General features: G+C 50.6%; 1 protein-coding gene across 1 annotated transcript; it reads left to right on the top strand.

The window, feature by feature from the left end:
- Positions 1-25,026, top strand: Samm50 (SAMM50 sorting and assembly machinery component). The gene is made up of 15 exons (XM_050129492.1): positions 1-149; positions 4,800-4,910; positions 6,774-6,875; positions 9,066-9,153; positions 10,787-10,893; positions 11,324-11,454; positions 11,660-11,747; positions 13,104-13,232; positions 13,676-13,747; positions 14,164-14,250; positions 16,923-16,993; positions 18,994-19,061; positions 21,105-21,251; positions 21,633-21,774; positions 24,847-25,026. Exons 1-15 carry the CDS (start codon positions 129-131, stop codon positions 24,890-24,892), a joined length of 1,410 nt encoding a protein of 469 aa, XP_049985449.1. The 5' UTR covers positions 1-128; the 3' UTR covers positions 24,893-25,026.
- The last annotated feature ends 1,502 nt before the right edge of the window (positions 25,027-26,528 follow it).

Below are 26,528 nucleotides of genomic sequence, written 5' to 3'. Positions count from 1 at the left end.
GCCCTCGGCTGTGCAATATGGCGATGATCGGCGCGCAGCTTCCGTGACCTGTAGCCTCGCGTCTGTGCCTGTAACTAAGCTAGGGTGGGCGCGGGCACTTCCGCGGGGCAGCAACCGGAGAGGGAGCCATGGGGACAGTGCACGCCCGGGTGAGAGGCCCCGCGGCGGTCGGTCGGGACACGTGCGCCTCCCGGGGCAAGGGCAGCGGGGAGGGTGCGGGAGCCGCTTGGGCCTGCAACTGTAGCGGTCCTGAGGACGGTGGTGACTGACCCAAGGTCACTCCGCGGAATTTTCCGGGGTGGCCTCACAGCACCGGTCTCTACCGGAGCGCGGCGGGGAAGAAGGGCTTGTCAGAAGACAAGATACGAACACGTTATTTAACAGACTTGTTTTAAGACTTTCTATTATGGTGATGATGACGATGATGATGTCCGAGAGTGTTTGAATGTGTGTATGTGCACTTTGTGTGCAGAGCCTGTGGAGACCAGAAGGGGGCGATGGATCACCTGAAGTTGTAGTCATGGAGGTCTGTGAGCCCCATTGTGGGTGTTGGGAATCGATACTGTTCACAGCAAGAGCAGCAAATGCTCCTACCTGCTGAGCCATCTCTCCAGCCCACTGCTCTTGCTTTTAGAAGGTTTCATGCATTTATTTATTTTGTGTGTGCCCCTGTGGAGATCAGAAGACAACTTGCAGTTTTCTCCTACCATGTGGAGTCTAGGGCATCTAACACAGGCGTCAGACCCCGGAGGCAGCTCCTGTATTTGAGCCCCCAGTACTCATGAATTGGCTTTTACTTGCTACCTAGAATTGGGCTGCATTTTGTTCTGTACAACAGAATGAGCTCTCCTCTGTGAGCGGGCAGAGCAGAGCCGAGGAGAGACTGTCCTGGCTCATCATTTCCTCCTTCCCTGTCTATTTCTGCCTGTGGTGTAGCCCAGGCTGGCCTCACATTAGCAGGTGCTGTCTCAGCTTCTGAGGGCTGGGATTACAGGCATGTATCAATGTATCAGTTATACTTGACTTAGTTACTGCCTTGGAGTGGGTTTTTCTTTTTCCTTTTTTTTTTTTTTTTTCCTTTTTGAGGCTTTTGCCTGTTCTCTTCCTCATGGCTCCTAAGGTCTGATGAACAAGTTAGTTTCTGCTTAGCGACCCAGAACTTCTTCCTAACCAACTCCATTTTTGAGGGGGGGGAGGGTAGTCTTTTGGGCCCAGTGCCGTACCTTAGCTCCAGCCAATGGCCTATGTTAGTGTTATTGAATGAGTAGTTGGCTACTTACTGCCAAACCCCCCTTTTTTTTTTTAAAGATTTATTTATTTATCATGTATACAACATTTCTTCCATGTATGCTTGCATGCCAGAAGAGGGCACCAGATCTCATTTTAGATGGCTATGAGCCACCATGTGGTTGCTGTTAATTGAACTCAGGACCTCTGGAAGAGCAGTCAGTGCTCTTAACCTCTGAGCCATCTCTCCAAACCCTTTTATTTTGTAATTGTTCCCAAAGGCCAGAGAATGAGCCATTTGTCCAGAGTCACAGAGCCTCAGAATGTCCTCAGATCAAGACCTTTGGAATCCTGGAGCCAGCAGCACACAGTGCTGACAGCATCCCTTGCCCTGTGACTCATTTTCTGGTAGTGTCCCTTTACTTCCAACAGCACATAGAGCAAGCGTCCCAGCCTGGCCTCCAGACCAGGGCACACCACTTGCACACAGTTGGGTCACACACCATTGCACTCTGACACACTCTTTCAACTATGCTCTTGCCCTGGGCTCATTCCTTGTCCTTTTGCTCATGTCTACACTCGGCTTTACCTGCCGAAAATAGTCAGTTCAGATTCCGGCTCCAGTGCTCTCTTGAATACTGCAGGAGCCTATTAGGCAAGGTCCTCCCCTGCACCATGGGTACCCTCCCGGCAGGCATTCCCTAGCTACGTCTGTAGATCTCTTTAAATATTTCTAAATTCTGAGACAGCCTTTCACTAGGTTGTCAGGGCCTGCCTTGAGCTCACCCGGAAGGCCAGGCAGGCCTTGAGTTTGAATTCCTTCATACTTTTGAGTAGCTGGGATTACTGATCTATTTGCTAGGCATGATGGTGCACGCCCTTAACCTCAACACTCAGGGGGGCAGCGTAGTTGGATCTGTTGTGAGTTCAAGCCTGGCCCTGTCTTCTTAGTGAGTTTTATTTAGGACAGCTGGGGCTGCATAGTGAGACCCTGTCTAAAAACAAAGCAAACAAGATGTGATGAGTGAATCTCCATTAGAAAACAGGTCCTGGGGGCACCACACTTTGGCAGAAGCGTGAACCACAGTGACATCCTATTTTGACATCTGCCCTCCGATTACGGGGCTGGTGGTCTCTGATGAACTTTGTCCCATGCTTTGACATTTTGGGACTTTTTAGAAAAATGGAATGCAAGCCCTGCCCAAACAAGGCGTATTTGCCAATTGTTGGATTAAGAATGGATCCATGTACACATTCCTGCTTTGCCTAATAGAGTTTCCATACTTAAGAGAAGTTAATAGTGGTTTAGTTTTAAAAACACTTAACAACAAAACCAGTGTGTAGTGACATGAAATGATGCATTCCTTATCACCCTTGGTAAGTACTCCAGGCTGACATTGAAATCACAGCCCTCCATTTGCACGAGTGCTGGATTATAGGCCTGTGCCTGCTTTTCTTTTTTCCCTTCATCACGGAGAGTTAGTGGTTTTACTAAGTAAAAAAAAAAAAAAAAAATTGTATTTAATCAGTATCATGTGAATAAGAATTGAATTAAAAAAAAAGGAAACCTGTCTGAAGCCACAAATTTTTAACATTTAAGAGGTATCCCTTTGGACTCAGGCATGGTGGCCATAATCCCAGGAACTTGGGAGTTGGATGCAGGAGGGTCAGGAGTTCAAGACTCTACTTGCCTGTGTAGTGAGTTTGAGGCCATCTCTGGGTATGTGAGACCCTGATTCTGACCTTGCATGCACACACACAGAGTCAGTCAGTCAAAATGGCCTAAGAGGTGATATTTAGCCTGGTGTTGTTGCTCAGCATTCAGGAGGCAGAGGCAGGAGAATTATGGTAAATTCAAGACCTTAGTACCAAAAAAAAAAGAGCCGGGCGGTGGTGGCGCACACCTTTAATCCCTGCACTCGGGAGGCAGAGGCAGGCGGATCTCTGAGTTCAAGACCAGCCTGGTATACAAGAGCTAGTTCCAGGACAGGCTCCAAAACCACTGAGAAACCCTGTCTCGAAAAACAAAACAAAACAAAACAAAAGACCTTAGTACCTCCCCTCCCCCAAAGACAGAAGGCATTTAAGGTAGATCTTCAGACTATTCAAGGAACCAGCATGGCCTCACGATGAAGGTGCTTATATTGGGTGGGAGTCTGAGGACCAGTCTTTATGGCAGGTGTGGGAGGAGACAGGATCCACTTGGGTCCCTTATCCTGCTGCAGAGGCTGTGTATAGGGTTCCTGTGACAGAGACCTTGAGCTCCCCAGAAGGAGAAGGGAATGGCAGTCCCAGGGTCTCCTTGCTTTGCAGCTGTCAGCATGTGTATGCACTGTAGAGGGGCTTTGACTGCATACGAGTGTGGAGTGAGGAGGTAGCTAGGACTGCCTGTCTGTTCTTGACAGTCCCCTAAATTGCCACTCCGAGTTCACGTCAGGGACACCTGGCTCTCTCTAACATAAAGTGTCCCAGCAATTTTGGGTGTTCACTTACAGGAAGACTGGTGACAGAAAAGCTCCTGATTTCATGTTCCATGCACACACAGATAAAACATTGTATTATGTGTATGTTATGTGTAGAAAGAGTGTTTTCCAGTCTTCCCAGTCATGCTCACCTAGCCCCTGCCCCCAGAAAGCTTATTAAGACGTTGCTCTTGGCCTGGAGAGATGGTTCAGAGGTTAAGGGCACTGACTATTTTTCAGGAGGTCCTGAGTTCAATTCTCAGCAACCACATGGTGGCTCACAACCATCTGTAATGAGATCTGGTGCCAGGACTATATACATAATAAATAAATAGTAAATCTTAAAAAAGAGAGAAGTTGCTCTTGTGATTATTTGTTTAGGGATCGAATCCCTTCTGCCCTATCCTGGTGCTGGAGTTCTAGCCATGTGCCACCATGGCTGGCCTTTGTTGTGTTTTGAGGTGGTGACAGTTCATATTGTCACTTTGTTTTGTTTTTGTTTTTTGAGGTAGGGTTTCTCTGTATAATAGCCCTAGTGGTCTTGGAACTAGCTGTTATAGATTCACCTGCCTCTGCCTCCCAAGTACTGGAATTAAAGACGTGTGCCACCACCACCGTCTGCCTTATATTGTCACTTGGAATCAGGGGCAGACTCAGGAGGGATTTCAAGGGGATCCTTGGCTGCCCAGTGTATTTGAGAAGAGACCCTGTCTTAGAAAACTAAAGAAACGGAAAAAGCAAGCTCAGAAGGTTCAGGTTTAGAGCATTTGGCCACTATGTGTGAAGGTCTAGGATCAGTCCCCAGTGCCACACAACTCAGGTTGTGGAAAGAGCCTGCTTTCTGGCCCATTGATGAGCATGTGCAAGCTTCTTTGAAATCTTTGTTTTACTTACTAATAACCCAGTAAACACGGTTATTAAGCACAGTCCCTAGGACCTGCACCTGCCCTTCGGCTTACCTGCCTTCTATTTCCCATTCTGTCTCCACCCCACACACCCAGGGAAGCAGCTGTGCTGGATTCTGTGGCACCACCTGAAGCTGAAAGGTGGAGAGGCTTGGCCTGTCCTCATTGTAAGTTCTGTTATCTCCCGTTCCTCTATCTCCTGCAGAGTCTGGAGCCTCTTCAGTCGAATGGACCTGACTTTGGAGCTTTGGGGGAAGAAGCCGAGTTTGTGGAAGTTGAACCTGAAGCAAAACAGGAAATTCTGGAAAACAAAGATGTGAGTATTCTATGGAACATCTTGATGTGGTTGTTTCTGGAATGTTCTCCTGGTAAGCCCCTGTGGAGAAGTAAAGGAGCTCTTCTGTCACCCATTGCAGGCAGAGACACTTGGCTTTAGGACAGTAGCTCCTTGTGTCTCAGGTTTTCCTGGGTGGCAGTTGGTGTGGCTGGTTTAGGCAGGCATGATTTCTACTGAAAAAAAAATTTTTTTTAAATTTCATGGTTAGAGAGATGGCTTAGTGGGTAGAGCACTGGTTGCCCTTGCAAAGGTCCTAGATTTGGTTCTCATTACCCATGGGGGGCTCAAAACCATCTGTAACTCTAGCTCTAGATCCTAGAGTCTAGAAGATCTGATGGCTTCTTCTGGCCTCCCTGGACATTGCATACATGTAATACAAATACATGCATGCAGGTAAACACTCAAACGCATCAAATAAAATTTTTAAAAATTTTCAAAGATAGACTCAAATTATGCTTAAGTTTACATGCATGTATGCATTTTTGGTGGCACAGGGGAATTGAACCTCTTGCATCCTCTTTTAGTTTGTTTGATTTTGCTTTTAGAGATAGGAGTTTCTTTTTTTTTTTTTTTTTTTTTCGAGACAGGGTTTCTCTGTGGTTTTGGAGCCTGTCCTGGAACTAGCTCTTGTAGACCAGGCTTGTCTCAAACTCACAGAGATCCGCCTGCCTCTGCCTCCCGAGTACTGGGATTAAAGGCGTGAGCCACCACTGCCCGGCTGAGATAGGGGTTTCTCTGTCAGTCTAGCCCAAGCCGGCCTCAGACTCACAGAAATCCACCTGCTTCTGCCTTCGAGTGCGGGATTAAAGGTGTGCCGCTGCACCACCATGCCCGGCAACCTCTTGCACTCCAGGCAAGTGCTTTACTATGGAACTGTAGCCCTAGCTTTTGAGTTTATATTTCTGTTCCTTTCTTCCAGAAGAGTCAGGGATCATTTTGTTTCTCGATTATTTATTTATTTATTTATTTTTTATGGGCATTTGTGTTTTGCCTGCATGTATGTTTGTGTGAGGGTGTCCGATCTTGGAGTTACAGACAGTTGTTAGCTGCCATGTCAGTCCTGGGAACTGAACCTCTGTCCTCTGAGAGAGCAGTCAGGGCTCTCCACTGAGCCATCTCTCCAGCCCTCAAGGATCACTCTTTATCTGCTTTGTGACATCTCTAAAGGGTCTTCATCCTGCATCAGAGGCTGGAGGTGGCCATGTGAAGAGGGTTGGGCCTCACTCTTAAGTGTACAGGACCAGATGATCTTGGGTTCTCTGGCTGGAGAGGCCAGAGCCCATTCACAGGCAGCACAGACTTGGCAAAGGCTAGATGTTAAGAATACAGGGGCTCAAAACAAACAAAAATACAGGGGTTGGAGGAGTGTTGCTCTTCCAGAAGGCTCGGGTTCAGCTCCCAGCATTCACATGGCCAGTCATAAACATCTGTAACTCCAGTTTCAGGGAATCTGATGCTGCCTTCTGTCCTCTGCAGGAACCAGGCACTCAGATACCGCACAGACATACATGTAAGCAAACACCCATACATATAAAATTTAAAAAAGAGCCCGTTGGTGGTGATGCATGCCTTTAATTCTGGTACTCAGGAGGGAGAGGCAGGCGGATCTTAGTGAGTTCAAGGCCAGCCTGGTCAACAGAGTGAGTTCCAGAACAGGCTTTAAAGCTACACAGAGAACCCTATCTCTAAAAACAAAACAAAATAAAACAAGAATTAAAAAAAGAATGAAATAAGAATTCTAGATTATTACACTTGAAAAGACTTTGCCCTTTGTCTCAGACCCTGCCTCTGGCTTCACTCTTGTGCTGGGGTGGGTGACCTCTGTCCCCTTTTTACATTTAGGTGGTGGTTCAGCATGTTCATTTTGATGGGCTTGGACGGACTAAGGATGACATCATCATTTGTGAAATTGGAGATGTTTTTAAGGCTAAAAACCTCATTGAGGTAAGTTTGTTCTTCTTATGGCACTCTTGGCCTGAAACTTCAGAGGAATCTGAGGCTGTCCCCAGCTCTGCCCAGCCTCTGACTGTAGGGGGACCCAAGCCTACAGAGCACCTCCATAGCTCATGCAAACTTCCGCTGTCCTTACCTCGGTTCATCCTGAGAAAGGATGAGTCTGTCAAGTCTGCTCCACCTGCCCTGTACTTCTCCTGACCCTCAGTATCAGAGCTGTTCCCGGGTCCTGCTGAATGCTCTGGGAACCCCCGGGAGATGACCACTGCATATCACCCAGGCCTCAGGATCCTCTGGGGATACCCACTGCATGTCAGCCAGATCCTGGAATCCCTGGGGATACCCGCTGCATGTCAGCCAGGCCCTTAGGATCCTCTGGGGATACTTACTGCACATTAGCCGGGCCCTGGGATCCTCAGGGCTACCCACTGCATTTCACCCAGGCTCTGGGATCCCTGGGGATACCCACTGCACATCAATCAGACCCTAGGATCCCCGGGGATACCCACTTCACATCAGCCAGACCCTGGGATCCCCAGGGATGCCCACTGCACATCAGCTAGACAATGGGATTCCCGGGGATATCTACTGCACATCAGCCAGACCATGGGATCCCCGGGGATACCTACTGCACATCAGCCAGACCCTGGGATCCCCGGGGATGCCCACTGCACATCAGCCAGACCCTGGGATCCCCGGGGATGCCCACTGCACATCAGCCAGGCTCTTGCTCTGTTGGTTGCACAGACTCTTTCCTGTGCTATAGTAGGAAGCTGCCTGTGGCTTCCTTCTGTCCTGCTCTTGGACAACACTGACCTGCCTAACAGGGGTCATCAGTGGTGTGCTTCTGGCCAGGTCAACTGGCTCCTCTCTGCCTCCTCTTTGCTAAGCTTGAGCAGTGTCAGCAAAACAACAAACAAAAGTTTGTGTTTTTAAAGCTTAAGGTTATGTTTCAGGCCAGTTACATAAAGGGGTATAAACCATCAGGTGGAGTGCATATTGGTGTGAATGTGCACGCTGTCTTGCCACTGCTTAAGAACTCTCAGAGTCCAGCTCAGGTTCAGACATGTTGACTGGGATGAACCCAGGTGGCAGGAAGCACTAACATTCTTTTGTGTCATTGTGAGGGCAGTCCTTTCAACTGTCTGAGAAGCCTCACCTCAAACACTATTGTTACTGTGTCTCTGTTGGTGGACATTAAACTGATGTCTCTCATGATGGCTGTGGGCTTGTAGCGTGTACAGTACAAGTAGGGTTACTAGGTCAAAGAGCACATGCTCTGTCACTTCAAGGGCAGCATATTGGTCTTCAAGGAGATCCACCATTCCATACCCCTGCATGGGAATAGGGAAGGTCCACTCCCCAGAACTGAGTTCCACACTCTAAGGTCTTGCCGTCCATTAGACACAGAGTGCTGTTTCATTATTTCCATTTGTATGTATGTCCCTCCTGGGATCAAACTAGGGCTTCGAGGCAAATACTATAGCTCACTGAACCATCTCACCCTTTCTCAAATACTCTAAATTTTTGCCATTTCTCTCGCTGTTTTGTTTTGCTTTGCTTTTTTGTTTGTTTAGACATCTCACGATGTAGCCTGGGCTGGCCTCCAGCAGCTTTAGCCTCTGAGTGCTGGGATCATAGGCGTGTGCCGGTTTCTCACTGCAAGGCACCTGTTCTCCTGTGGTTTCTCAGCGTCTGTTTGTTCTCAGGATCTCTTTGTGTCATTTTGTCACCAGGGTTGAGCGTTTGTCCTGTGTGTTATCTTTTTTCCCTGTTATCCTTGGCCTTTTCTGTGTCTCATACGCGCTCTCTTGACTGATTTCTGTGTCTAGCACTCGCTGTCCTGGCTGGTTTCTGTGTCTGGCACTCGCTCTGGTGGCTGCTTTCCATCTTAGTCAGGTTCACCTTGCAGCTCCATTATCAGCTTTTCCCCGTGTCCATCCCCACGGTGTTGCCGTCACATGCCGTGGTTTCTGCTCAGTGCTCAGGGCATCTCAAGCTCAGTCCTCTCTGCTGAGCCCCCAACTGTACTCCAGCCCAACAACCACACTGTTCCTCATGGAATTTCACAGATATTTCCTGCTGCATGCACCTCTCGGTGCATGCACTTACTGGTCACATGGCTCTCAGTGCTCCTGGGTCTTAGGAGAGCTCATTCTCTTTGGTCTGTCCCTCTCCCAGGTAATGCGGAGAGCTCATGAAGCCCGTGAAAAACTGCTTCGCCTAGGAATTTTTAGGCAAGTGGATGTTTTGATCGACACGTGTCATGGTAGGTACCATGGGAGAGTATCCGGATGCCACCATGTAGCCTCCAGGGTCACAGAGCAGTCATATGGGTAGATGCAGAGTGCTCCCAAAGGTCCCTCAGGCAGGTCTTGGAGTTAGCCATCTCTAAAGATACACCTGTGGGTTTCATCACAGCAGAGGAGTGGGTGGGGGCCCACGATCTAATTTGTGGTAAATCTCAGGACCCACTAATGAGTCAGATAGGAGATGGGCGCTCCTGGGGACATTGGTGAGGGTTCTGAACATTTCACTTATGGAACGGAGGCTCTGGGCCTTTAGGTAACTTGACTCTGGCCCAGTAGTCAATGATAGAGTTTGACCTGCAGGCCTGCCCTGCTTCCCCAGGGTCAGTTCAGTGCCCATTTGTTGGCACGCGGCTTCAGCTCTCTCCAGTCCCTCTTGGATATGGCCTTGCACTGGTCAGCTCTCCTCTCTGGCTGTGACTTCAGCCCTTTTACTCTGACTGCACAATAGAATTACCTAACAGCAGAGACTGCTTAGGGCATTATAAACCTGTCATTGTGCACATGGTACACTGCATCTCACTGATCTGCTGTGAATGTGGGCTTGACAGTTGTCACAGATGAACCTTGTGAATGTGAGGTGTTATTCGTGGGGATATATGCCAGAGTGGCAAGGGTTGATGGAACTTTGCTTTTTGTTCTGTCTTACACCAAAACCACCCTGAAAACTGAAGTCTTCTAAAAAGAAAAAAAGAAAAAAAAATAGAGTTTAGTGTGGTGGCACACACCTTTAATCCCAGCACTCGGAAGGCAGAGACCAGTGGTTGGTTCTCTGTGAGTTTAAGGCCAGGATGGTCTGTGTGGCGAGTGCAAGGCCAGCTAGGACTACAAAATAAAAACCAGAACAGTCCCAAGGCTGTGCAGGTGTCTAGTAGAAGCACCCAGCAGGTGCCCTGGGCAGAAGGCAGGAGTTGCCCTCTTCTCTGAGACCCCAGCCCTGAGGGTTTGGCCTCTCTCTGCAGAGCATCCCCAGCCTTGGTGGGCTGTGAGGTAGAAACCTCCAGCTCAGACGCTGCTCACACCCTGCTGGATGGAGGACATTGAACTGTACTGTGTTGCTCGTATCCTCTTAGGGTGATAAAGTCTTTACCATCATATGAATCCCATGCTTGGCTGTTGGTTGAACAGGACTCAACATTTTCAAAGGAGGGTCCATTCCCAGCTGGGGCTGTATCCAGGACAGAGCAGGATCAGTGTTAGGTGTAGAGCTGTTTTGGTTTGTACATGTGTGTGGCTTTTGTTTTTTGTTTGTTTTGTTTTGTTTGTTGAGACAGGGTTTCTCTGTGAAAAATCCTGGCTGTCCTAGAACTCACTCTGTAGACCAGGCTGGGCTTGAACTCACAGAAATCCCGCCTGCCTCTGCCTCCTGAGTGCTGGGATTAAAGGCATGTGCACCACCACTTCCCGGGTTATATGTGTATATGTATGTGTGCACATATGTGTATATGTCAGTTGGAGGACAGCCTGCAGGAGTCAGTTTTTTTCCTTCAACATGTGTGTCCTGGGAATCGAGCATAAGTTGGCAGGTGTAGTGAATGCCCGTGCCCACTGAGCCATGCTGACTGCTGACCCTTTGAAATATTTACTTTTTAGGTGATGATGCACTGCCAAATGGACTAGATGTCACGTTTGAAGTGACAGAGCTCAGGAGGCTGACAGGCAGTTACAACACCATGGTTGGGAACAACGAAGGCAGTATGGTAGGGCATCACATCCACTGTTGTTAGAGTCCTTTGAGTGTAAGCTTTTGAGGTGTGCCTGTTGGGAAAAACAGCGAGTTGCTGTGGAACCTGCCGGCTTATGGACTTGGGTGTTATCTACAATTTCCCTTTAACCTCACTAGAGCTGGTCAGCATGAAGTCGAGGTTGTTTGTAGTGATACTAACCCTAGTGCCCGCCAGATGAGCACATTAATGCTCTTGTTTAGATTCCTTTATGCTTCAGTGGAAGAGGTTTGGGGTTGAGGTGGGAGACTTCTGCCTTCCAGCTTTCTAGGTGGTCAATGTGGCTGTCATCCTGTATGGGATGCCGTGTGCTTGGCAGGGGCTCCTTGTGAGAAACAAAGGCTGTGTGTGCTTGAGCCTTGTTTACCCTGGTCCAGTGCCAGCTCTGTCCTTTTCCCTCCCTCAGGTGCTCGGCCTCAAACTCCCCAATCTACTAGGACGTGCAGAAAAAGTGACTTTTCAGTTTTCTTATGGAACCAAAGAAACTTCCTACGGCCTGTCCTTCTTCAAACCACAGCCTGGAAACTTCGAGAGAAAGTAGGAAGCCACACGGGTCCTTGAGCTCAGTGGCCTGACTTAAAAGTTAAAGTAGATGGTTTGAGTGTGAAATGCCACAGCCGCCTCTGCTGTTGCTGCTGCTCTGAGGATGAGCCCCTGTGTAGTCTAATTGAGCCTGTGGTTTAGCTGAGTGCAAGCCCTTTGTGTAGACCCACTGTTAAAGCTCTGTCCCATTGCCTCCTAGCTTCTCTGTAAACTTATATAAAGTTACTGGGCAGTTCCCATGGAGCTCACTCCGGGAGACCGACAGAGGAGTGTCTGCCGAGTACAGTGTGAGTATACCCGGCCCTGCATGCAGGATGGGCACAGTGAGCTCACTGACTAGAGAGGAATGGGTGGGTGAGTGCAGACTTCTCACCCTTGGTGGCCTTCTCCTGGCTAGATGCCTCCTCCCTAGCTAATGCAGGGAGCCGGGGGCAGAGCTGGCTGGTGTCCACGCTGGACTTGTGGCGTCTGTGCTCCTGACTGACTGTAGCACCCACTGCCTTCTCCCACCATTCTCCTTGGTTCTCCCCTTTGTTTCTTCCCTAGATTTTTCAAAGAGCTCACCCTGAAAGAGTCAGGCTTCCTTTCCACTTGGAACAATGGACGCAAAGGGGCTGAAGTGTAGGATGGCATGGGGTTGGCGTGGGTTGAAGGATGAGGCCAGGCAGAGCTGGCTGTGTCTCAGGCCACCCTAAGTGTAACTGGGCCCTATAGGTGCACAGTCTGGCCCTGTGACTCCTGATGGTTACTATGGAGACAGCAGTGTGGCTCCATGAGTAAGTGGTTTGCTCGCTGAGAGCTGCCCTGTGTTCACGGAAAGAAGAGTTGATTAGGGAGCTTTACTGGCGGCAGTCTCTTGGGAACACCTGAGTTATAACACTCCTATAGAGTGACTGCTGAGCCTGGCTGCTGCCCCTGCTGCCCTGCACAGTGCCCCTGTGTGCTGAGGTGGGCAATTTGGTCACATTCTTGTACACCAATTTTGTGTACTGGGCTTCGGTTGGTGCCTCCTTACCCTCCATGGCCTTGTATTTTCTCCAGGCCTACAGGCCTGTGGGGGCAGGCCTGCTGACCTGCTGAAAGGTAAGCTGTGGGGCAGATCTGCTGTGGGGCAGACCTGGACCTGGCTTTGCTTGTTCCCTCTGGCAATGGGAAGAAAGCCCTTGACCTCATATGGCTTGGTCTTCTTGTTCTTCTGGGGCTGATCCATCCAAGTGACAGGTTACTGAGTCTGCCTTCAGCCAGTCATGTGGGCTGAATGGGTATGTCATGTCATCTGTCTTACTGTGTCTTACTGTGATGAGACTGCCACCTGCTGTCACCCCGAGCTTTTAGGTGTGGCTCTGTTCCTTCACCTGCAGAGTAGCACTGCTCAGGTGCAGTTTACAGCCTCCTCATCCTCCTTCCGTGTCCTCTTCTGCTCCTTCTTCTCCCCTACTTCCTTTCATTTCAAACAGTTTATCTTGGGGCTGGGGCTAGGGAGGATCAAGTGCCAGCAAGGGACTGATCCATCCCTTCCCTGGTGCTGAGAAAAGAAATTGCCAGTTGTGTTACTCAGTGATGCCTCCCTTCAAAGGATGCTTTGCAGCACTTTGTTCCAGTGTGAAGGGTGCAGAACAAGGTTTCCTTCTGTGCCGTTACAGTTTCCCATATGGAAGACCAGTCACACCATCAAATGGGAGGGTGTGTGGCGGGAACTGGGCTGCCTCTCCAGGACTGCATCGTTTGCTGTGCGGAAGGAAAGTGGCCACTCACTGAAGTCCTCTCTCTCGGTAGGACTTGCTCTCTGGGTGGAGAAGTGTGTGGACAGAGCCCTTGACCTATTGGTAGTCTCTGCTGATATGGGGCTGAGTGAGGTGACACTGAGGGGTCAACTGGGTGGTTGGGACAGTGGCCTCCAGTTCCACTGCCTCGTACTATTTCTTGTAACATCAGTGGAAAGAGATAAACGTGTGTTTAAGAGCTGGCTGTGGAATCTTACCTTCCAGAAATGAAAAAAAATTGCAGCGAGCTGGCAGGGTGGGTGCTGGGTTCTCTGAGGGAGCAAGGCTGGTCAGTGTCCGCGGGAAACTCTGGTGTCTTTGGGTACACCATCGTGGGAAGGCAGGAAGAGGTGAAGCGCTGTGGGCATGCTCAGCACAGCCCTCAGTGCACAGCAGGTTTATTGCCCTTGGAGCTGCTTGAAGTGAAAATACGCTTCGTTCATCTCTTTCAGCATGCCATGGTCATCGACTCTCGGAATTCATCTATCTTACCAAGAAGAGGGGCCTTGCTCAAAGTCAACCAGGTAGTGTTCTCGCCAGAGCTTTTGGTTGGGGAGCAGTGAAGTGTGCACAGGACGGTTGCACACAGTGCTGGGGCTGCTGTCCACGGGAGTAGTGTTGAGTGCCTTAAAAGTAGTGTGGTCAGCTGCTCTGAAGGTACAGGGGAGGTGGGTGACACACTGTAGGCCAAGGTGACCCAACCGGTCTCGTCCTGCTGCTCATGGTGCAGGCAGAACCCGGGGTGCCCAGTCTACATTTTCAGAGCAGCACCGAGCGGTGAGGTTTGTAGGTGAAATGTCCCTGCCATGAACGTGGCTCACTCTCTCTAGATGCTCATCTGGCCAGGGCCTTGTGAAAGGCACAAACAACAAAACTGTCATTATAAAAGACAGTGCTTAGTAACCCCAGTGTCTTTGTGACCTGTGGCTTCTTCCCTCAGGAGCTGGCGGGCTACACTGGAGGGGATGTGAGCTTCCTCAAGGAAGACTTTGAACTTCAACTGAATAAGCCACTCATGTTGGATTCGGTGAGTCTCCAGCCTTGCCGTGCCTTGGGGGGGGGGGGGTGTCACCCTTCACCTTGGGGTCCTGAGTGCCTGAAACACTGGTGTTAGCCAGTGCTGTGATGCTTTAACCTAGAGGATCTAAGATCCCTCCGGTCAACATGTGTATGGCCTGCCAGGCTGTGCTGGGTCCTCACACTCAGAGCGTCCCAGAGCTCCTCATGCCTTACCTCTCTGCCTGGCACTGCTCAGACTCCGCTGCAGTGCCTGTAGTGTGGAGCATGCTCCGAGTTCCCTGCATTCCTCCCCTTCCCAGCTGAGCTCCCCCAGATACATGCTCTCCTGCTGCTTTCTGGGAGTCTGTGCTCTAGAGTGGTGCCGGGAGTGCCCCGATGTTCACTGCTGTCCTCCTCTGCCCACGCTGCCTTCTCAGGACACTTTCTGAGGGACGAGGCTCTTCCTTCACAGGCACTTGTCCTTCATCTGCCTTCTGCTGCTGTAACATCCTTTTAAGAATTTGGCACAGGCATGTCTCCAGCCACCTTCTCTTTTCTTCCTGTGTGGGGGCTGAGGGGTGGAGGGCTCCACTGTGCATTTTGTGGAAGTGCCCCTCTGTTGATCAGTTTACCTACCCATTTACCACCTACCCACTCATCTGTCTGCACATCTGTCCACCCACCTGTCCATCTACTTGTCCTTCCTCCATTCACCTATCTATCTATCTCTTCTCTTAGCCACCCATTTGTGTGCCCACCCACTCATCCTGTCCGCCCACTCCACTCCCCCACCACACACCTGCATCCTGACTGCCAGGCACTCTGGGTGCTTGCCTCAAGTGGTGGGAGCATGAAGGTAGAACCTAAAGGGAGCAGAAGGATTGGTGGTTGAGATGGGCAGAACTGGGGGAGGCAGGGCGTAGAGGGCAAGAGAGGGACAGTGACTGCTAATGAAGAAATGGCTTAGTGCAGGTGGCACCCCGCTGATTCCTGGAGGAGGAGGAGGAGGAGGAGGAGGAGGAGGAGGAGGAGGAGGAGGAGGAGGAGGAGGAGGGGGCATCAGTGGAGAGCTAGTGTCTGCGAGGTCAGAGTTCAGCAAGTGAAGATCAGGGTGGTCCCTCAACTTTATGGTGAGACTGACCTGAGGACGAATCTTGGGATCTGGGCCATAGCTCTAATTCTGAGGCCCTGTCAAAACAAAATGCTTATTTTAGGAGACAGAGGAGAGAACTGGGACAGAAATAGCTGAATGGCTTTTTTTGAGGCATCTACGAGTGGCATGTGGTGCGAGAGGGGACGGGGTGGGTGGGTGGGTGGGTGGATAGGATGAATGCATGGATGGATAATAGATGGATGGGCACACAAATGGGTGGGTAAGAGAAAGTATAGATAGAAGATAGGTAGAAGGATGAGTAGACGGACAGAAGGATAGATAGGAGGAGGGTAGAAGACTCGGGATCTTTGGCTCTGGCAGGAAGGAACTGGGACCTTGTCTGCGGGTAGGAATGTGGAGTATAGATGCCTCTGAGTAGGAGCCCATGCAGAGCTGGAAAGAAGGAAAGTAGGGGTCTGCTCTTCTTGGGAGCCCAGCAAGCTGCCTTCCAGGCAGAGGTAGTGGTATGTACAGGTAGGGCTGTAGGCAGGTCTGGGAGTCTGCTGAGGCCCTGAGGTCTCCAGGCAGCAGAGGCAGGCCTCAGCCCAGAGAAGGACCAGGAGTGGAAGCAGCTTCTCCGTGAACAGGTCAGAGCCTTGTCCCCATGCAGCCAGCAGTGTCATCACTGTTTGGCTCCCACTGGTTGGAAATGTCAGTGGAGCATCCGTGCTTCTTGGATTATTTCCTGATGGTGTCACTTCCCAGAAAACCTACTGTTGAAAATGTCTCCAGTGAGGTAACCCGAACAGCTAGCTCAGCCTGACCAGCCTTCATCAGACTGGAGCACTTTCCCTTACCCTTCCAAAGTCCATCACAAAGGTGCCTTTAGTCAGTGTGGTGTAGCTTGTGTGGCTTCCAGAATGCCTTACCAACAGATGGGCATATGAGTGTGCCATCAGACAGTGGTGAAGTTGGGAGATTTCACCACTGTGTGGTTCGGCTGTGCACTCTTCTACTCTATCTGTAGTCCTTCCCACTGAGGCATCCGAAGAAGACCATCTAAGCTGTGTTGGGTCGGCAAGGACAGGACAGGCAAAGGACCCAAGATGAGCAGAGGCCCTGGCCAGTCCAACACCATGAGTACTGGGGGTGACCTACAAGAGTGTGTCACTGAGGCCCCTTACTGGGTGGTGCTGCGCCTGGGAGAGCAAGACTCTCCCGTACATCTTTACACTGTATGATTACAGAAGCATCCTAGCCTGTATAGACCTCCAGCCTGAGGAGCTGCATGTCTCAGTCCCCTCACATCTGGGGTCTGAGCAGATGTAGGAAGGGTCCTGGCTACCCTCCTCTATCAGGTTGTCCTGTGGGTATGACTTCTCATGTAAGAGGGTCCTGTCCTGACTGGAACACAAGCCAAGCCCTGCTGCACTCTGTATGACTCTGTTGAAATGTAAATTTGCCTCTGAGTTCTTCAAACTCACAAGCCCTGGTCCCCTGTGTCCCTGCTCTGCTCTGCTCTGCTCTGCATGCCAAGGGCATTCAGAGTAGAGCAGCCTCGTGCTGGTGCTCATGGGACAGAAAGAAACACTGTTTGCTTCGCACAGGTATTCTCCACATCTCTCTGGGGCGGAATGTTGGTGCCCATCGGTGACAAGCCATCCAGCATCGCTGACAGGTCAGTGCCAGCAGAGGCTCCCATGTTCCTCTGGACTTCGGATTGTCTTTGTTTTTTTACAGTAGATTGCTCTTGGTTTTGATGTGGAAACCGATTTTGAAGTACTCAGTTCTTTAAAAAACAAGTGCTGCTTGTTTTCTGTTGGGACGCTTTATTGAATTAAATTTTTTCTCAGCCTGGCGTGGTAGCACATGCCTTGAGGCAGGTAGATCTCTGTGAGTTTGAGGTCAGCCTGGTCTACAGAGTGAGTTCCAGGACAGCCAGGGCTACACAGAGAAACCTTGTCTTAAAAAACAATATGTAAATAAATAAATAAATAAATTTCCTCTCTTTTTATTATGATGAAAGAATTTGATTAGCACTTATAGAAGTGAAAATAAAGGCACATTTACGAAAGTACTGCTCATCCTCCTAGAGGGTAGGCCTGCCTTAACCCTGCTCTGACTCCTTTTGGTCAGTTAGGAGTGTGTTTATGTGTTGTGCAGAGTGAGCTGTGAAGACACTGTATTTTATATGCAGCTTGTGATCTCGTTTGTTAAATGTTATAGAGAGATCATAGAGTGATTGTCCACTGAGTCATGAAACGGCTTTATAAGTAACATTTTCTCTGCGTGTGTGCGCAGGTTTAGATATGCCGCGGTTCCTGTGGTGGGGAGGGTCAGAAGACAGACTTCCAGAGTTGATTATCTCCTTCCCCATTGTTTTTAGTCAGGGTCTCTTGGTTTTGCTACTGTGCTGCAAACACCAGTCTGGCTGCTCCAGCTTTCCACATGACTCTCTCCCCATTTCCCATCTCACTGTAGAAGAACTGACATTGCATTTGCTCGTTATGCATCTGGCTTTTCATGTGGGTTCCAGGGATTTGTCTAGCACCCACAGGGAGATTACAATATCTGTAACTCCAGTTCCAGGAGATCACACACCCTCTTCCTGTCTCCTCAGCCACCAGCCATGCATGTACTACACAGACAAACATGCAGGCAAAGTACATAAAAATAAAGAAATTTTTTAGAATTACCCAAGCACAGAGTTTGCCATTTGTCTGCATTATTAATATCAGCAAACTGTTCAGGAAAGCTTAGCAACCAGACAGTGAAAGCATCTGTGGACTTCATGTCAGAGCGACTTGTGTGGGGCAGGAAAACTAGACCCTTGCTCCCTGTACACTGTCGCAGCCCCTTGGACCACTTTTCCGAGGGCACAGAACAGCTTTGCACATGGTTGACCACTGAAAATTAGTCCTAACTGGGCATAGTTAGGCACAGTACTTGGGAGAGCAGAGTCAAGTGCGTCTCTTAAGTTTGAGGCTGTGAGGGCTACATAGCAAGACCTTCTCTAAAATATTTCTTTATAGATATAGATATAGATATAGGGAGATATGGATAGATAGATATAGAAATACCTTAAAAATTAGAACACTCTCCCCTAATTAAAAGGCATTGTAGGAACTCAAGGTCATTGTGGCAATAAGGAACTTGACTAACGTTTGGGGAGACCCTGGGTTCTATCATTGACAGTTAGAACATAGTACAATTCACCGTAGAAAACCAGAGTAATACTTATGTGGTCTGTTTCCCTCTGGTATCATCTGGCCCTTCTTGTGATGTGCCACACTGTTATGTGACGTGGACTCTACCTTCTCAACCTAATACGGCTGGGGATGTCTGCCACGTAGGATGCCTGGTTGGTAGGGAACTTTGTGGTGGGTCTCTTAGACAGCTGCCCATCCTTTATAAGGGTGGATGGTCCTCTTTGCTCACCTTCCCCCATGTGGTTCTATTGTGTCTCATTGCTCATATCCCCAGCGTGAGCTGCTGTTGGGTGTCGGGTAGATTTTGATAAGTATCATGTTCACTTGCGTCTTTTCCACCCTCTCCTAATGTTCTGCTGTGTAGAGACAATGTCATTTCCCAGAACCAGCTGTGACCCTGCTGCTTTCTCACTTGCTGTGGGTCTTATGGGTCTTCACTAATGACCTGACACCTGTCACTTTACTGCAGGTTTTACCTGGGCGGTCCCACAAGTGTCCGAGGATTTAGCATGCATAGCATTGGACCCCAGAGCGAAGGTCAGTGAGTTTAAACTTGAAGACATGCAGTTCTTTCCTTCTGTATGGGCTGTCATTTCTGAGGGGCCTGAAGCAGTGGAAATACCAGTTTGTAACAGTGCGAGCATCAGGACTTCCTGTTGAGTATAAGGATGAGAGCATTTCCAGCAGCCTTGCCAGTCCTGTTCTCTGGGGGTGACCTCTGCTCAAACCAGCTATCCAAGTAGCCCTGTGTCCTAGGACACAGCCCCTTTTCAGAAGACTCAGCAGGCCTTGTCTCCTATGCCTTTGCTCCCAGGGGCTGCAGAGGCATACACTGCCGCTTCTGGCATCGACGGTTTCCCGAATAATGTCTTAACCAGGTAGAAGCAATGTAGATCTGTGGCTGTGAGTAAGGTGATTTTCCTGAGGTTTGTCGTCTGTTTTAAACTGACAGTAGCGCTGTCCACTGGTACTGGAATCCAGGGCAGAAGCTGTCCTGAAAGCACCTGCGTTTATACCCGTGCACATTTGCTCATGTCTCTCGGAGTTAAAGACAGTCCAAAAATTAGGAAATGAAGGAGCCACAGATTTGCCACTGTTACTTTTGGGCATTGGAGAGGTAGATTAAATCTGGCCCTGTTTTGTTTTAGGTGTAAAATGACACACAAAGGCTGTAGAGATAGCTCAGTCGTGAAAGAGCACTGAACTGACTGTTCTTCCAGAGGACCTGGGTTTCTGGTACCCACCTGATGGCTCACAACCCTCTGTAACTCCAGTTCTGGGGATCTGGTGCCCTCCTTTGGTGTCTGCAGGCACTGCACACCTATGGTGTAGACATACATACTGACAACAAACACATACATACTTTTGTTTTGTTTTGAGATAGGGTCTCACTATATAGCTATGGCTGTCCTGGAACTCACTCTGTAGACCAGGCTGACCTCAAACTCACAGAGATCCACCTGCCTCTGCTTCCTGAGTGCTGGGATTAAAGATGTGCTACCATATCTGGCTCTCATACACATTTTTTTTTTTTTTTTTTTGGTTTTCGAGACAGGGTTTCTCTGTGGTTTTGGAGCCTGTCCTGGAACTAGCTCTTGTAGACCAGGCTGGTCTCGAACTCACAGAGATTCGCCTGCCTCTGCCTCCCAAGTGCTGGGATTAAAGGCGTGCGCCACCACCGCCCGGCCCATACACATTTTTTTTTATTTTTGGTTTTGAGCCTATCCTTTAACAGCTGAGCCATCTCTGAAGCCTTTATACACATTTTCAAAAAGACATATGATAACTATATGCATTTGGAATACACTGGAGGGTAATTGGCCACTTTTATGGGTGCTGGTCAGCTGGAATCCCCTGAGTTCCCCAACGTCTCCCCCGCAGTATTCCCCACAGCTGAACACACTGTAGTAAAGGTCTCCCAGGCACCCTTGCTTCTCTGCCTTTGTGCATTCCCTCCCCGTGGTGACCAACATGAAATTAAGAGAATTGAAGCTTTTCTGTCACAGTGTCAAGAGCCCCAAAGCAAGGAACCACAGAGCTCAAAAGAGCCATGAAAGTAGCAAGAGAAATGGAGGGCGAGGGTGAGTCACACATGGGGAGAACTTACCAAGGCTCAGATGTGGGCCCATGGAGTCCAGACACTTCCCTGGTTGGTGGAAGCAGCTGGTGCGGACTGAGGAAAGTCAGCCCAGCAGGTGTCCTTTCCTGGATAGCTTAGTCGAGGACTGACTCCAGAAAGAGATAGCCTGCCATCGTTGAAACCACGGGTTTGGGGGCAAAAGCCTGGGTTCTGGCCTCACCAGCAGGCTGGGCTTGGATACTGTCCCAACATGCCAGATAAAGAGAATAGTGCTGGTGGAAGATGCCGAGGCTCGGTGGGGCCGCTTTAGGAGGAGCGCTGCAGGCACTGTGGACAGGGCACAGGGCAGCCTTGTTCTTTGGCAGTGCTCTGCCCTCTCAGCTGTGTGAGTGTGGAAGGACACCGGAAAGGAGGGGGGCGGGGCATGCCTGGTTTGTGGGGCAGAACTGAAAGCAGGAACCCACAGTGCTGAGTCAGCAGATTCTATTCTCCCTCCTTAGGAGACTACCTGGGAGGGGAGGCATACTGGGCCGGGGGCCTGCACCTCTACACCCCGTTGCCCTTCCGACCAGGCCAAGGTGGCTTTGGAGAGCTTTTCAGAACCCACTTTTTCCTCAATGCGGGCAACTTGTGCAACCTCAACTATGGTGAGTCTGCCCCGGCTGTAAGTCCTTATGGTGGTGCAGGGTGGTGCCTTCCCTGATGCCATCGTGTAAGGGGGGGGGCTGCTTCTTACTCTACAAACGAGCTTCAAGTGCTCTCGGGTGTCATTAGGGCCCAGAGCTCAGAGGTGCTCCCAGAGGGAGCTGAACAATTTGGGAGCCTCGAGCCCTCTCTGAGGTAGGGCATGGGGCCTCCCAGCTGCTTTGCTGGGAGAGCATTTTTAGGCAGAGGGTTCAGGATAGCCAGACCCAGCGAGTTGACACTCAGCTTGTTCTGGGAGAGTGGGAAAGCAGATACCCAATCCTATACCCAGCTTTAAAGGGCCCTTCCGGGTAGGGAGCCACACATCACCTTTGCTGTTTCAGGCGAGGGCCCCAAAGCCCACATCCGGAAGCTGGCTGAATGCATCCGCTGGTCCTACGGAGCGGGCATCGTCCTCCGGCTCGGCAACATCGCTCGTTTGGAGCTGAACTACTGCATTCCTATGGGCGTGCAGACGGGCGACAGGTGCGTGGGCTGTGTCAGCTCCGTAGCTCTGGGGAGTTGCTGTTTGCACTGGGCTGCTCACTTCAGTGGCTTTAAGGTCGGGGACTTGAAGAGATATTGAATAGTTAGCTAAAGTTGGTTATAACTGGGGGGGAAAGGAAGATGCCCAGTCCTTCCCTGGACCACTACTGCTACTGTTCCCGGGACAGTGTGCGCTCTGCTCCTCTGAGCAGCTAACCAGGGGGGAAGTATTGACTCTGCTTACTGGAAGTGTGCAGTAGAGAGGGCTTCCCTGTGCCCCCGCAGCCTAGCCATGGGCTGGAGGACTCCACCATGGACGTGGAGCAGTGGCTGCGTTACACGAATTCGCTCAAGTGCTGCTAGGGTTGTAGAAGTTACTCCATCTCTTGTTATCTTGTGGGCATCGTGCAAGTGTCTGGAGACTCAGGGATTATTATACATAGGAAGCTTCTGGGGTCAGAAGTCAAGACAGGTGCTGGTGGGAAGTTCCTGTCTAGGGCACCTTCCTGACAGGCAGTCTCACGGGGAGACGATACAAATGCTTGAGTGAGGGGATTAGAACTTTATCCAAGCTGGATTTCTCCCCAGGGCCACTTGCCAGGTGCCACCCTGCGTTGTGGTAGGTCTGGACTAGGTTACTTAGCTACTCTGGGTCTCTTTTGCTAGCCAGAGAATGGAAGGTGATGTTTCCTGCTCTGCTGTTGTGTGGTCTGGATGTGGTGGCTGTGACTCCCGAGATCGCTGGTGTTGTACTAGCCTGCTCTTCTTGTCCTTGGGTGGTGTGCCTGCTGCCTGCAGTTTGACATGGCCACGGTTGCTGCTGTCAGCGCAGTGAGAAGGGGCTAATGCTCCTAGGTCCCTGGTGCATAGTAGGTAGCTCCTCAGCAGCTGCCTCAGTCTTCAGCATGGAATTAACTGCTCTGTGCAGCCTTCCATGAGGTGGAGCTGTAGCTGTAGCCAGCTAGCTGCGAGGCCCATGTCCCTGGGAAGCCCTGCAGGAATCATTGTGATTGCAGGTCGGTGCCAAGTCAGAGCCAGAACTCAGGAGTTGCTTCTCAGGTGTGCTCTGGGCCAGTTCACCTGCTTTGAGAGTGTGGTGGGCTGTAGTGGGCACTGTGGTTGTTGCTTTTAGCGCTTCGGCCTTTGTGACCCATGCTGCTGTAATACTGACAGCAGCCACAGGGTGGCAGTGTGCGCCAAGCAATTGCTTTGCTTTTGAGCCTCTTTACTAATTGGCCCTTTATTAGTTTGTGCTCTTTACAGCTCAAGTCTCCTCAGCTGTGCCTCTCTTAGTTAAACCCGGGACACATGTTTCAAAGATTAGTTCAGAATGTAGCCTCCATGAAGAAGCAGTCGGCTGCTGCAGTGGGGGAGGTCCTGGCTCAGGCTGTTACAACTGTTTGCCTGGATGGCAGCAGCTGTTTGCTGTGGGCAGTGAAGTTTGGAGTCAGCCTTGAACATGGAAATACCATTCCCTGGTGTGGTTTGGTTTGCAGCTTTGTTGGCAAGAGTGGAATTTGGTAACATTTGAGGGAAATGACCTCAGTTTCATCTTGTTTCTAAAATTAGGCAGTTGGCAGGTGGACAGTTGTCTGTAGCCCCGCCCCCAGGGTTATGCCAGGTGCTCTGAAATTGGCAGTTGAGGTCTTTACAAAGGGAGACAGTTTGAAGTGTTTTGACTTCCATCCCGAATGATTTATGGCACTGTCTTCTCCGGGACCCTTAGAGTTCTGTCACAGCAGGACTCCCCAGGCTAGGTCTATGGGAGCCAGCAGTGAGTCAGGGCTGCTCCAGCTGCTCATTGAGCTGCAGGAAGGACACCATTGCAGCTAGGGAGGGCAAGAGGCCCTGAGATGGGACCTTGCTGGACTTTCTGAGGACACAGGTGGGAAGGGCATCCTGACTGGGCACAGCTGTCCCGGGGAGGGGCGTAGTATTGGTGGGCAGAGTACACATGGTCGCAGAAGCCTCAGGGAATGGCTGCTGACAAGCGAGCCTCTTTATTCTTCCTCACCCCTCACTCCAGCCACATTGATGTCTTCCTCTTTGCCTGTCAAGGACTCTGTTTGGGGCCTGCGAGCACTGTCCCCCACACTTAGCGCACTGCCCAGGATGAAGAGCTCTGGGGGTTAAGAGCAGGCATCAGTGGGCTTTCGTGATGACCACTGCTGGGGCTGGTATGAGGGGTGAGCGTTGCCACGGTCGGGCAGGAAGGCCGCCTGCACTTGGCTCTGCGATAGAGGCTGAGGCTGAGAGGCCCACAGGGTATGCAGAGGCCTGGCGGGCCCTGGCCTTGTGACTTTGGATGCCATCTTGAGTCCCCATCCTAGCATTGCTCTGTGGTGTGTGTCACAGCACAAACGTCTCTGCTGTGTTTACAGTTGTGGTAGCAGAGCTGTTCTGAAGGCCTGTGTGTTCTCTGAAGAGCTTGGTGTAATGATCTCCTCTGGGTGTCTCTAAAGCATTGACAGCAGCCATGGTCTCTTTTATGGACCTTACTCTAAACTTATGGAACTGGCAGCCTAGGCCCATGGCTGAGGGTATAGGAACACTGCTAGTTGGGCTCAGATTCTCAGCCTCAATGGGAGCTGCTTTCCCCCAATTCCGAGGGCTCCTCAGCGGGGGAGTGAGAGACTGCTGCACAGTCCATTGTGGGGGCACCTAGGAATCTGCGCCTTGAGGACCCTGAACTGGGTGCTTGGTGCCAATATGAGAAAGGCCGCACGGGACTCTCCAGAGAACACACCTGTGATGACCCTTTTTATCTTCCTTCCTGGATCAGGAACAGGACGGGCTGATTGGGATGCTGGGTCATTGTGAGCCCCAGGATTATCCTGTGTTCCGGGCCAGCCCCAACGTGTAGGCCTCCTGCTTCTCCTTCCTGTCCTGACACCAGGTGGATGGGCGGACCTTGGGTGGGATGGAGCAGCAGTGTCTTACAGGCTCTCTCGCTCCCTCTTCTCCTTTCTCCAAAGCTAGTGCTTACTAGCCTAGGCGGAACTGTGTCCTAGCGGGAACTCACGATGGCGCGATGCGGGGAGCGCTGTGATTGACTTTTCCCTTTCTTTTTAGGATTTGTGATGGCGTCCAGTTTGGAGCTGGGATTCGGTTCCTGTAACTTGAGTCTCCCGGGGCAGCTTGGATGAGCATCGGGTGTCTCCCAGGCCACAGGCCTGTTTGGAGGTGACACAGTTGAGTGCTTCTGGGCCGTAAACCTTCTGGGGAATCACGTTAATAAATTTGAAACACTCAGCTGTGTCCTGGATGTGGTCTGTGTTTCAGGCCATGTGTCTGTCTGGACACCTGCTTTTCCTGAGGACTTGTGACAGTTTGACCTGCACAGTCCTGGGCCTAAGGGCTTTCAGGTGACCCAAAGTGCCTTTTCCTCACAGACCCCTAGAGTCTGCTGTTGGGTTCTAACCTACCAGAAGTAGGGCTGAGCTGTGGGTGACCCCAAAGGACGCTGGCCCTGTCATTACAGGCCACTTCAGTGGCAGCATGGCCTCCCAGTGCTGATGTGAAGGTAGGCAGAGGGGAAGTAGGGGAAGTACGCTGTCGGCTGCACAGCCATCAGCATCAGGGAGCTGAAGTGTCCAGAGGTCCATGGGCCCAGGTGCCACTGGGTAAGGCTGACTTCTAAAGATGCTCCCTCTTGAGAGCCAGCAGGCCTGACTTCTGCCTCTGCCTCTTTTAAGTACCCTTTTGACAGCATCAGGTCCCCAGATTGTCAAGATAACCTTAGTTCAAGGCTAGCTGAAGAGCACACTCAGTTCTGCCTCCCACCTGCTCCTCTCTCGTTCTGACGTCATATGGTTGTTATCCCTTAATCTTTAAAATGGGATCAGTTGGAAGCCAGCCCCTTCCTCTGCTTGGATTAGTTAGTATCTGCAGATGCTCAGGGCTGTCATAGAAAATGTTACAGGATTAAAAAATTATTATAAGCCAGGCAGCAGTGGCTCACACCTTTAATCCTAGCTCTTAGGAGGCAGAGATAGGTGGATCTCTGAGTTTGAGGCTAGCCTGGTCTACAGAGCTAGCTTCAGGATGGCCAGAGAGAACCCTGTCTCCAGAAACAAAAACCAAAAAGAAAAAATATATATGGGGGAAGGGGGCAGAGTTAAGCCTCCTCTGAAGTCTTTGAAAACACTGGATGTTAGCTCTGGCCTGTTCTGCCCTCCTCTCTCTTGCAAAATTCTCATTCTCCATCCAGTCTTGTCCTCCCTGTGGCGGTTTTTGTGTTTGCTAAATGATTTTGGGTCTTGGGGGTCTTGCCCGTACACACACACACACACACACACACACACACACGCGCGCGCACTCACCTCTGAGAACTTTCCTCTCCTTACACCTGCAGTGGGAACTGGTATTTGCTGAGAATAAACGTGTTCTTTCGATGGTTGGGAATGTTGTGGCTGTTCTCACTTTTTCACTTTTAACAGAAGAAGGAACCCCTTTAGGGCCCTGACATTGGGCGCTGTGGAAGCTGTGACACAGATTTGCAGACCCCATGACCTTTGAGAACCCAGAGAAGGCCCTTGTGAAAGTCTGGTTTTAATCAAGGCTGTGCTGCCCCGGGAGCTGCCTCTGGCTCCTTAATGAAAGCAGCCTGGCTGTCTCCTGCGTGGCCCGACGGGTTTGATTTGCAGGCTGCCCTGAGGGCCACTCTTGGGTGAGGGGCGGTGGGCCGTGGTGGAAGTCTGAGGCCCGAGGGTAGGAAGGTGAATTCTGTCTCTTCTCAGAGGGTGTGGTGGGCT

Source organism: Alexandromys fortis, unplaced genomic scaffold (assembly GCF_014885135.2).
Source record: "Alexandromys fortis isolate MF-2015 unplaced genomic scaffold, M_Fortis_MF-2015_v1.1 scaffold_28, whole genome shotgun sequence".
NCBI lineage: Eukaryota > Metazoa > Chordata > Mammalia > Rodentia > Cricetidae > Alexandromys > Alexandromys fortis.
Note: the sequence above shows the minus strand (reverse complement) of the source record. Positions and strands in the feature narration are given on the sequence as shown.